General features: G+C 43.1%; 1 protein-coding gene across 1 annotated transcript in view; it reads right to left on the reverse strand.

Annotated features, from left to right (window-relative positions):
- Positions 1-1,698: 1,698 nt before the first annotated feature.
- LOC127425977 (SAP domain-containing ribonucleoprotein-like) overlaps positions 1,699-12,614 on the reverse strand; it is an 89,939-nt gene continuing 79,023 nt past the window's right edge. The window contains exon 12 of the mRNA XM_051672374.1: positions 1,699-1,798. Within this exon, the coding sequence (XP_051528334.1) occupies positions 1,714-1,798 (85 nt within the window). The 3' untranslated portion in view covers positions 1,699-1,713. The remainder of the gene's footprint in view (positions 1,799-12,614) is intronic.

Consider the following 12,614-nt stretch of genomic DNA (forward strand, 5'->3'; position numbering starts at 1 on the left):
TGTTATATTTCATCAACATTATATCATCATCAACAGTTGATCATTAGTGATCGCTTGTCATAAATTTCCGATATGGCCTAATGATTGCGAACTGCTCTGCAACAGCTGGAAACACTCACAAGCCCCCGCATGCTTGGAGAAATACAACAGAGCCGTGTTGAAGGATGCAGCGAATGCTCTTATATAACAAATCATATTCTTTTGAAGTTTGATACTCACATAAGGTCATATCACGATTCCAGTCTTTCCGCCTCCAAATTTAAGACCTCTTTAAATGATGATTAAGACTTTTGTTGTATCTATTTAAGAGTTTTTCTGACCTTAAATTTGGGAAAACTTCATTTAAGACATTTTAAGACTTTTTAAGGATCGGCAGGAACCATGGATAGATCTTTTACATTTACATTTATTCATTTGGCAGACGCTTTTATCCAAAGTGACTTACAAAAGTGGAAAACATAAGCGAATCATCTTAAGGAGACAGTGGTACGAAAAAGTGCCATATTACAAAGTTTCACTAGCATCAGAATAGTATTCAAAACAGATTAAAGTGCAACAAGAATTTATTTTTTTATTTTTTATTAGTGACTGGTTAAGTGCTCATGGAAAAGATGTGTTTTTAGTCATTTTTTGAAGACAGAAAGTGAGTCAGCTTCACGGATGGAGTTGGGAAGGTCATTCCACCGACGTGGTATGATGAAGCCAAAAATTCGGGAAAGTGTTTTGGTGCCTCTTTGTGTTGGTACAACAAGGCGATGTTCCTTAGCTGACCGCAGATCTGCAGAAATGATTTTAGGTGTGCTGGAGCAGATCCAGTGTTCTGTATGCCAGCATAAGAGCCTTGAATTTTGATTCGTGCATTAACCGGCAGCCAGTGGAGTGAGACAAGGAGTGGTGTAACATGCGCTCTCTTTGGTTGATTAAAGACTAGACGTGCTTCTGCATTCTGGGTCATTTGCAGGGGTCTAACTGCACATGCAGGGAGGCCTTTAATGAGAGTGTTACAGTAGTCCAGTCTAGTTATGACAAGTGACTGAACAAGAAATTGTGTGGCATGTTCAGAGAGGAAGGGTCTTATCTTCTTGAAATTGTAGAGTGTAAATCTACATGATCTTGCAGTCTTTGAGATGTGGTCTGTGAAATTTAGTTTGTTATCGATGGTTACCCCTAGATTTCTGACCGTTTTGGAAGGCATTACTCTAGTTGCACCCAGCTGCACGGTGATGTTGTGTTCAACAGCAGGGTTGGCTGGAAAGACAAGGAGTTCGGTCTTGGCTGGGTTGAGTTGCAGGTGGTGTTCCTTCATCCAGGCCGAGATGTCTGCCAGGCAGGCAGAGATTCAAGCAGTCACTGTGGTGTCATTGGGCTGGAAAGACAAGTAGAGCTGTGTGTCATCAGCGTAGCAGTGGTAAGAGAAACCGTGTGCCTGAATGATGGGTCCCAGTGATGTTGTGTATATAGAGAAGAGAAGTGGCCCAAGCACTGATCCCTGAGGTACCCCAGTAAGTAGCTGATGTGGCTTGGATACCTCACCTCTCCAGGATACTTTGAAGGACCTACCTGAGAGATAGGAATTAAACCAGTCAAGTACAGTTCCTGTGATGCCCAGCGAAGAAAGGGTGGAGAGTAAGATCTGATGGTTGACTGTGTCAAAGGCTGTATAAAGGTCCAACAGAATCAGGACAGATGATCTGGATTCAGCTTTTGCCTGTCTCAGCGACTCAGTGACAGACAGCAGGGCAGTCTCGGTGGAGTGTCCACTTTTGAAGCCTGACTGATTGTCATCCAGCAACTTGTTCTGTGAGAGATAGGCAGAGATTTGATTGAAAACTGCCCTTTCAAATGTTTTTGCCATGAATGGGATGAGAGAGACTGGTCTGTATTGTTCTATTTGTATGGGGTTAAGTATGGGTTTCTTCAGCAGCGGGGTTACTCGAGCCTGCTTAAATGTAGTGGGAAAAGTGCCTGTAAGTAGAGTTGTGTTAATTATGTGTGTGAGTGCAGGTTGGATATATGGAGAGATGGCCTGGAGACCTCAGTGTCAGTTCGAGACTAATAATCCTGCTATTTGTGCCGCTTTACTATCACCTGTGGTGAAGATAGGAGATGCTGCCCTGATAGCACGTATACCACCCAGACATTTATTTGATGTGTGTGTTTACATCTGGAAGACATATTTTTAGGTTGTTTGCTCATCAACAATACATCTATAAGATGCATGTCAATAAGTGTGTCTCGGATGTCAATAAGACATTAAGCAGATGTCTTTGAGACATTTATGATTTAGAATGTTTGTAAATCTGATCTTTTTAAGATGTTTAGCAGATGTTAATTAGATTGTGATTGTGGAGGCGGGGGTGTGATCGAGCGCCGATCTGTGGAGAGTGAGGTCCAGGAAAGCTGAGTGGTTAAGGATTTACACCTGTGCTAACACCTGTTTGTATTCCCAGTGAGCTGTGACATGGAGATAAAAGGGGAGGAGATGGCGGCAGACGAGAGAGAGAGCCGAGCCTCAAGCAGTGTGTGTGTGCATTTGGGAGTGTTCCGCTGGACTGTATTATTGTAACTAAGTACGCCGTCTCCCGCTTTCTCATTCCCTGGTACTATGGGATTTGCTACAGTGGTGCCGAAACCCAGGAACGAGGAAGATCGCCATCATGGAGTCCTCGCCGCTGGCCGAGATAGTCAAACCCCTCGCTGGCATCCACCAGATGCAACATCAGGCCCTCCTGGAGCTGCGGTTGGAACAGGAACAACGGTTCCATGCCCTGATGCAAGACTAGGTGGAGGACTGACAGGTGATCTGGAGCTTGCTGCCACAAGGGGGTACTCCAGCGGCGACCCTGACCATGCCTGCTGTGCCTCAGATCACACTGACGAAAATGGGATCACAGGATGACCCCGAAGCCTTCATAGAACTGTGAGCATACCGCGGAGGGGGTCGGGGTGGTCCCGCTCACAGTGGGCGGTCCGTCTGTTGCCGCTGTTGTCAGGGGAGACTCAGCTTACAACACATCTTCTACCTGTCGTGAGCCTGCTGGAGTACTCAGACCTGAAACGAGCCATCCTGCAACGGGTTGGCAGTAACCCTGAACAGCACTGTCATCGCTTCCGGGAACTGACATTCTGTGAGTTCAGCCACCTGTTTGCCTTCGCCCAACAGCTCCGTGATGCCTGTCAGGTTGGTTAATCTGGGGCTGCAGGTGTGGAGGTACAGTCTGGGCCGGTGTGCTGGCGCTGTGGAGAACACCAATGGGGTACATACCAAGCCTTGGTGGATTTGAGTTGTAATCAGACTTTGATTCACCAAAGCTTGGTTCAAGGTGAGGCTTTGGGTACAGCACGCCAGGTGAAGGTGTGGTGTGTGTATGGAGATATACACAAATACCATTTAGTGCCTGTTACTGTTCAATTCCAGGGACAAAAACATAGAGGCAGCGGTTAGACCCTGCCTCACCCATCTGCTGATTTTACGTACGAATTGGCCAGTGACTTAGACTTTATTAAGGGGAATGTGTGTGGATGGATTCTTCAAGATTGTAATTCAGTGTGGGATTTGTGCAGCGCTGGCTGGGGAGGCGTTCCCAGAGCTGTCAACGTAAGCTCCACGTCAAGGAAACCCGGAGGAAAGTGAGGGCTCCACCCCTCCAGTTCTCTGGGAAAACCCCATGGGGGATTTCCCTCTGGAGCAGACAAGAGACGAGTCTCACAGGCACACCTTGAGAGTAATTGATGGTCAAAAGCTTCAGCCTGGTGTTGCGCTCTCCTATCCCCATTTTTAATTATTAAAAATAGGTTGTATCGAGTGACGCAGGACGCTCGATCAAAAGCAGATACAACCCAGTTGTTAATTCCGAAAAGCCACCAGGAAATGGTCTTCCAGGGGGCTCATTATAATCCGATGGCGGGACATTTAGTGCAAGTTAAGACACTGAACAGTCTCGTGGCCCGTTTTTAGTGTCCGGGCATTCGCGAGGATGTATGCAAGTAGTGTGCTGCATGTTGCAATTGTCAGTTGGTGAATCCACCAGCCACTCCAAAAGCGCCATTGTGCTCTATTCTGTTGATCGAGGTCCCCTTCGAAAGAATTGGCATGGACCTCGTCGGGCCACTAGAATGGACCCATCACCAAGGTTGAAGGGTCTGGGGCTCAATGAAAATTGAGTGTCCAATACGTCACACATAAATCTCTGAACCCTCAACCAAAATTCTTGGATCTTAACACATCCCCAAAAAACATGGATTGTGTCCCCATCTTCTGATTGGCACCGCCAGCAGGTGGGTGTGTCTGTAAGACCAAGCCTATACAATCTAGAGGGGGTCCAGTAGAATCTATGCAAAATCTTAAATTGCATCAGATGCACCCTTGAATCTCTAGATGTAGACTTGACATTTTTTAGAATCCTAGCCCACACTCCCTCCTCCAATACTAAGTTTAAATCTTTCTCCCATAATCTCTTGAGAGAAGTTGAAGCTCCATCCCCCAGACTCTGAATTAGCAGGGAGTAATACACTGATGCCTCATGACCTTATACAAAAGCAGTAATCACCACTAACAGAGTATCTGCCGCTTTAGGGAGTGTATGCTACTCCCAAAAATAGTACAGAGCAGGTGGCTCAGCTGTAAATACCTAAAAAACTGAGATCTGGGAATCCTGAAATGTTGAAACACATTTTCAAAAGATTTCAACACTCCACTCTCATATAGGTCACCGAGCTTATTAACCTCCCCCACAATCCACTCTGACCAGCAGAAAGGGGACTTATTAATACGTAACTTTGGGTTCAGCCATATGCTCGAGGCAACATTTAAATAAATGTACAAATTAAACAATCTGGACACTTTTGTCCATACTGCGTGCATATGCGGTGTGACATCATCTCCAGTTAATTTAATAGAAAGGCTTTGCAATGGCAAAGTAGGGGCAAGAACTTCTGGTTCAATACAAAACTAGGGAGGGGCTCCCTCAGGTGGAAGCGACCAATGAACCAAATGTCAGACCAAATGCATAATAATAAAACAAAAACTTGGGTAGGCCTAGCCCACCTTTGTCAATCAGCCTATGTAACTTGAAATGTAATCTGGTACGCTTACCATTCCAAATGAAGGACTTTGCTATGCTATCAAAATGCTTGAGAGACTGTAGCATGTAATTGAATTTTGGAATACAATTCATTTTAATAACATTAACCTTCCCAATCATAGATAAATGTAAAGAAGCCCACCTGCCTACATCGCTCGAAAACCTTTTTATTAAGGGGTCAAATTTAACTAACTAAATCAGACAAATTTGCTGGGAGTAAAAAGCCCAAATATATAATGCCCTGTTTGGGCCACTGGAAAGCACCTGGCTGAAAAGCCATTACTGGGCAGTATGCTGTCAGAGCCAAAGCTTCGGATTTAGGCCAATTGACTCTGTATCCTGAGAACTTCATCTTCCTTTCTTATCGCGGCTGCTAATGGTTCCAGGGCAAGACAGAACAATAATGGGGAAAGAGGGCAACCCTGCCGGGTGCCGCTGCCCAGAGTAAAATAATCTGAAATTAATCAATTTGTTTGTACCGCCGCTACCGGGTGTCTATAAATTAACTTAATCCATCCAATAAAAGTATTCCCAAACACATATACAGTTGTGCTCAAAAGTTTGCATACCCTTGGAGAATTGGTAATATATGTACCATTTTTAAAGAAAACATGAGTGAGCAGGCAAAACACATTTCTTTTTTTTCTTATGGGATTCATATTCAACTGTAGATTATAACAGAATGGCATAATCACAAAACAAAACATGGCAACAAAGAAAAAAATGAAATGACCCCTGTTCAAAGGTCTGCATACCCTTAGTTCTTAATACTGTGTATTGCCCCCTTTAGCATCAATGACAGCATGCAGTCTTTTATAATAGTTGTCTATGAGGCCCCAAATTCTTGCAGGTGGTATGGCTGCCCATTTGTCTTGGCAAAATGCCTCCGGGTCACGCAAAGTCTTTGGTCGTCTTGCATGAACCACACATTTGAGATCTCCCCAGAGTGGCTCAATGATATTAAGGTCAGGAGAATGTGATGGTCACTCCAGAACCTTCACCTTTTTCTGCTGTAACCACTGGAGAGTCAACTTGGCCTTGTGCTTAGGGTCATTGTCGTGCTGGAAAGTCCAAGAGCGTCCCATGCACAGCTTTCGTGCAGAAGAATGCAAATTGTCTGCCAGTATTTTCTGATAACATGCTGCATTCATCTTGCCATCAATTTTCACAAGATTCCCCATGCCTTTAGAGCTCACACACCCCCAAAACATCAGTGAGCCACCACCATGCTTCACAGTGGGGATGGTATTCTTTTCACTATAGGCCTTGTTGACCCCTCTCCAAACATAGCGCTTATGGTTGTGACCATAAAGCTCTATTTTGGTCTCGTCACTCCAAATTACAGTGTGCCAGAAGCTGCAAGGCGTGTCAAGGTGTTGTCGGGCATATTGTAACCGGGCTTTTTTGTGGCACTGGTGCAGTAAAGGCTTCTTTCTGGCAACTCGACCATGCAGCTCATATTTGTTCAAGTATCGTCATATTGTGCTCCTTGAAACAACCACACCATCTTTTTCCAGAGCAGCCTGTATTTATCCTGAGGTTACCTGTGGGTTTTTCTTTGTATCCCGAATAATTCTTCTGGCAGTGGTGGCTGAAATCTTTCTTGGTCTACCTGACCTTGGCTTGGTATCAAGAAATCCCCGAATTTTCCACTTCTTAATAAGTGATTGAACAGTACTGACTGGCATTTTCAAGGCTTTGGATATCTTTTTATATTCTTTTCCATCTTTATAAAGTTCCATTACCTTGTTACGCAGGTCTTTTGACAGTTCTTTTCTGCTCCCCATGGCTCAGTATCTAGCTTGCTCAGTGCATCCATGTGAGAGCTAACAAACTTATTGACTATTTATATACAGACACTAATTGTAATTTAAAAAGCCACAGGTGTGGGAAATTAAACTTTAATTGCCATTTAAACCTGTGTGTGTCTGTTACAAGGCCAAACATTCAAGGGTATGTAAACTTTTGATCAGGGCCATTTGGGTGATTTCTGTTACCATTATGATTTAAAAAGGAGCCAAACAACTATGTGATAATAAATGGCTTCATATGATCACAATCCTTAAATAAAAGACAGTTTTTTTGCATGATCAGTCATATTTTCAAAATCAATGCCAAAATTTCGCAATTTCTGCCAGGGTATGCAAACTTTTGAGCACAACTGTATTTCCAAAATCTTAAAAAGATAATCCCATTGCGGTACGTGATGCCATGCAAGAAGCAGACGTGTGAACGACGAGCTCTGCGCACTTTGCTAAATTTTTTATTATTCTCATGTTATAATTTGGTGAAATTCGATACACCCAGTTACACATTTGCTCTTTGAGGTAAAACATGGCAAAGAAGTCAAAATCATCGGGCTCTGGAGACATTAAAAGACACTTACGTGTTCAGGATGAAAGCCCTGACAGACCTACAGACCGGGGACTCGATTTTGATGGCGCGGTGGGAGAGGAGATCCAGCATCAGTTGTCCAACATGTCGGTGATGTTGACGAAGGTTCTTGCGGACTTGGAGGATCTTGCTGTAATACGTTGATCGATTACGGCGATGGAAATTAAATTCTCCGAGTTAGTCACAAGAGTGTCAGATGCTGAGAAACCTAATCCGCCCGCGACCAAAGTTGATCTGGAACGTATTCTTGAAAAGCTTGAAGATCTTGAGAATAGAAACCGCAGGAATAACGTCAGAATTGTTGGAATTCCTGAGCATGAGGAGGGCAGAGATATGGTGAAATTCCTAGATGAGCTCTTCCCGAGTCTGCTCGACATAACAGGCCACAAGCTGAAATCAAGCGAGCTCACAGAGTCCCAGCACACATATCTGCTGAGGGAGACAGGCCCTGATCGATTCTGGCCAAATTTCTGAGGTTATCCGATAAAGATCTCGTGTTGCGCCAGGCGAGGAGCAAAGGGAAGCTTTCTTGGAGGAACCATAATATTTTCTTGTTCCCGGAATTTGCGAGTTCAATAAGAGAGAAATGCGATCAGTTCAAGGAATGCAAGAAACACTTACATCGGCGAAAGATCTCGTTTGCTCTAATGTTTCTGGCCAAAACTGAGAACAGAAACGAAGAACGGTCGCAAAGTATTTACATGCCCCAATCAGGCAATGTCTTCACTCAATGGGTGAGTAAACCATTGGATGTTTCTCATGTGAGTGGGTCGACTCGCTGCACTTACTCTGGCTTTTGAGGAAGCTGGGCGTCATTTTTGTTTCTTATTACGTTGGCTCCGCCGAGCGGCTGGAGCTTGTTTTGTGAATAACACTTTCCTTAAAGAAGATTTTGCATTGATGAAAGATTACTTTTGCATTGAAGTTCCCGGCCAGTTTGAGAGTGGACACTACGGATGACCGCAAAATATCTACATGCTCACACAAAGGATGTCTTTTATATAGTTGACGGATTGAGTAAGTCATGGTATATACTTTTATGCGGCCTCCGAGTGAACTGACTTGACCATTCGGGGAACCGGGATGTCGGTTTTGTTTCTTTTTGTGTTGGCTCCACCTAGCGGCTGTAACTTGTACCGTTTACAGGACACTGGAATGATTACGTCATCCGCTGAACTCAACAGCTGGCTCACTGAACATTTGTTTTTGTAATTAACATTTTTTATTGATTCAAAAAGAAAGCACAACAGAGAAAAACACAACATATACACACCGAATCAACATTTAACTTTTAAAACTCATTAACATCCCTCCCCAAACACCAACCCCACCTTACCCCAAAGAACACCCCTGTGGTCACATAAAAGACCAATTAACTTTGTATCCTGAGAACTTGGAAAAGGAATTAATAATTCTGTGAAGGCAAGGCATAGATCTAGTAGGTTCAGAGACAAATAATAAAATGCCATCTGCGTAAAGCAGAAGCTTATGCGCCACACCTCCTGCAATCACCCCTGGAAAATCATCCTCCTTTCTTATCGCAGCTGCTAATGGTTCCAGGGCAAGACAGAACAATAATGGGGAAAGAGGGCAGCCCTGCCGAGTTCCCCTATCCAGAGTAAAATAATCTGAAATTAATCCATTTGTTTGTACCGCTGCTACAGGGTGTTTATAAAGTAACTTAATCCAACCAATAAACGTATTCCTGAACCCCTACATTTCCAAAATCTTAAAAAGATAATCCCATTCTACCATATCAAACGCCTTTTCGGCGTCAAGTGAGATGGCAGCGACCGGAGACTGATCATTCGCCACTGACCACATAATATTGATGAGACACCTGATGTTATCTGAAGAGCTACGGCCCTGAATAAACCCCACCTGATTTATATGTATAAGAGGTGTCATAACTTTACTTAATCGGTTAGCCAAAATTTTGGACAATATTTTTACATCTAGTTGGATCAGGGAGATTGGACGGAAACTTTTACACTCACTTGGATCTTTGTCCTTTTTAAGAATCAGATTGATCCGGGCTTGTGTCATGGTTGGAGGAAGCTTTCCATTCTTTAATGATTCAGTATAAACTTCTAACAAAAGTGGAGCCAGTTCTGTAGCATAGGATCTAAAAAATTCTGCGGCAAAACCATCTGGCCCCGGAGCCTTGCCAGTAGGTAGGGACTTAATTACCTCGTCAAGCTCCTCCAAGGTTATCTCAGAATCAAGAGAGTTTTTTTGCTGAATCGTCAGTTTAGGAAGTTCTAATGTTTCTAATATCTTCATCAGTAGACGAAGACGTGGAATTATAAAGATCAAGATAGAAATCTTTAAAGGCATTATTAATATCAATGGCTGAGGTAAAAATTTCACCACCAGCAGATTTCACTGAGGGAATGATAGAAAGAGACTCTCTCTGCTTTATATATCTAGCCAAAAGCTTCCCTGCTTTGTCACCTGACTCAAAGTATGACTGTCTTGCCCTGAATAACCAAAACTCCACTTTCTGTGACAAAATAGTATTATATCTATATTTCAGTTGGTTCAATCAGCTGACATACGGTGCTTCAGCTCTGCCTCTGCACTTTTAATATTCTCTTCGAACTCCACAAGTTCTCGTGTATTGGATTTTTTGATGAACGAGGCATACTGTATGATCCGACCCCTAAGAACCGCCTTAAGTGCCTCCCAAGCCACGCCCACAGAGGATACCGAGGACCAGTTGGTCTCCATATAAACATTGATTTCAGTCTTTAACATTTGTTGGAAATCAGGATTTTGCAAAAGGGACACATTAAGGCGCCAACTATATGATTTCTTTTTCTCTATATGTGGCATCACCTCTAAACTCACCAGGGCGTGATCTGAGACTAAAATGTTTCCAATTGAGCAATCAACAACAGATGAAATGAGGGATTTGGATATTTTAAAAAAAATCTATTCTAGAATAAATCTTATGGACTGATGAAAAAAATGTCAATTCACTCGGAGGCCGCATAAACGAATATACCATGACTTACACAATCCGTCAACTTTATAAAAGACATCCTTTGTGTGAGCATGTAGATATTTTGCGGTCATCCGTAGTGTCCACTCTCAATCTGTCCGGGAACTTCAATGCAAAAGTAATCTTTCATCAATGCAAAATCTTCTTTAAGGAAAGTGTTATTCACAAAACAAGCTCCAGCCGCTCGGCGGAGCCAACGCAATAAGAAACAAAAATGACGCCCAGCTTCCTCAAAAGCCAGAGTAAGTACAGCGAGTCGACCCACTCACATGAGAAACATCCTATGGTTTACTCACCCACTGAGTGAAGACATTGCCTGATTGGGGCATGTAAATACTTTGCGACCGTTCTTCGTTTCTATTTTCAGTTTGGCCAGAAACATTAGAGCAAACGAGATCTTTCGCCGATGTAAGTGTTTCTTGCATTCCTTGAACTGATCGCATTTCTCTCGTCGAACTCGCAAAGTCTGGGAACAAGAAAATATTATGGTTCCTCCAAGAAAGCTTCCCTTTGCTCCTCGCCTGGCGCAACACCAGATCTTTATCAGATGATCTCAGAAATCCAGAATCGGTCGGGGCCTGTCTCCCTTAGCAGATCTGCGAGCCGGGACTCTGTGAGCTCGCTCGATTTCCAGCTTGTGGCCTGTTATGTCAAGCAGACTCGGGAAAAACTCGTCTAGGAATTTCACCATATCTCTGCCCTCCTCATGCTCAGGAATTCCAACTATTCGAACGTTATTCCTGTGGCTTCTCTTCTCAAGATCTTCAAGCTTTTCAAGGAGATGTTCCAAATCATCTTTGGTCGCGGGCGGATTAGCGGTTAATTCCCTCTCCGAAGATTCCAGAAAATCGATTCATTTTTCAACATCAGACACTCTTGTACCTAAGTCAGAGAATTTTATTTCCATCGCCGTAATTGATCGACTTACTACAGCGAGATCCTCCAAGTCAGCAAGAATCTTCGTCAACATCACTGACATGTTGGATAACTGACGCTGGATCTCCTCTCCCGCCGCGCCATCCAAATCGAGTCCCCGGTCTGTAGGCCTGTCGGGGCTTTCATCCTGAACACGTAAGTGTCTTTTAATGTCTTCAGAGCCCGATGATTTTGACTTTTTTGCCATGTTTTGCAACAAAGGACAAATGTGTAACTGGGTGTTTCAAATTTCACCAGATTATAACATGAAAATAATCCAAAATTCAGCAAAGTGCGCAGAGCTCGTCGCTCACACGTCTGCTCCTTGCATGATGTCACGTGACCTCCTCACTGAACATTTGTTTGTCTATCTGTGAAACTGAACGGTTTTATATCAGCTGAAATTTGTTTTGTGGAAGACCACACCTTTAAAACAATTCTGTGAATTAATCTACATGTTCTGTGTTCATTCTTCCTTTTGGCTGGGGGTTATTTTACAAAGTATTTTCTGTTATGTAATTTTGTTTCACAAATTTGTGAGGCAAAATTGAGCAATCCGATGGCAAAGTTGTCGCTGGGGCTCTCGTAGGCGTTCATGGACCTTTTGAGTTTAGAGGGTTTGTCGCCAGTTGGCGCTCTCGTGCGCAGGGTTAATGCGCACGTTTTTCTTTTTTCTGTATGTTTTGTTCGGGGGGAAGCTCGGGGTTTGATTGTTTCACTAATGGGGAATGTGGTCTGTATAATTTTGTTTTTGACACAGTTTTTTTTTTTTATTATATCAATATGTCAGTTGTTAATATGAGTGGATTGTCTCTCTCCACATGGAAGGTAAATGGGTTGGGGCACCCCATAAAAAGAAGGAAGGTTATTACTTTTCTTAAACGTAAGAAATATGATATAGTGTTTCTTCAAGAAATGCATCTTTCCCCGCAGGAAGCTGAAAAATTTGGGAAGATATGGGGTGGACATGTTTTCTTTAGTGTTGGTTCAAGTAAGAGCAAGGGAGTCATTATATTGGTAAATAAACATTTACAATTCAAATTTCTCAAATTAAAGATAATTTAGGAAGAGTCATTATTGTTTTAGCTGAAATTCAAGGGCAAAGGTTGATTTTGGCTAATATTTACACACCTAACGCTGATGATCAGGGCTTTTTTATAGATCTTGAAGGGATGTTGCACACCGCTGGCACCCCTCATGATATAATATTGGGAGGA

The sequence above is a fragment of the Myxocyprinus asiaticus genome, chromosome 35, assembly GCF_019703515.2.
Source record: "Myxocyprinus asiaticus isolate MX2 ecotype Aquarium Trade chromosome 35, UBuf_Myxa_2, whole genome shotgun sequence".
In the NCBI taxonomy this organism is placed as follows: domain Eukaryota; kingdom Metazoa; phylum Chordata; class Actinopteri; order Cypriniformes; family Catostomidae; genus Myxocyprinus; species Myxocyprinus asiaticus.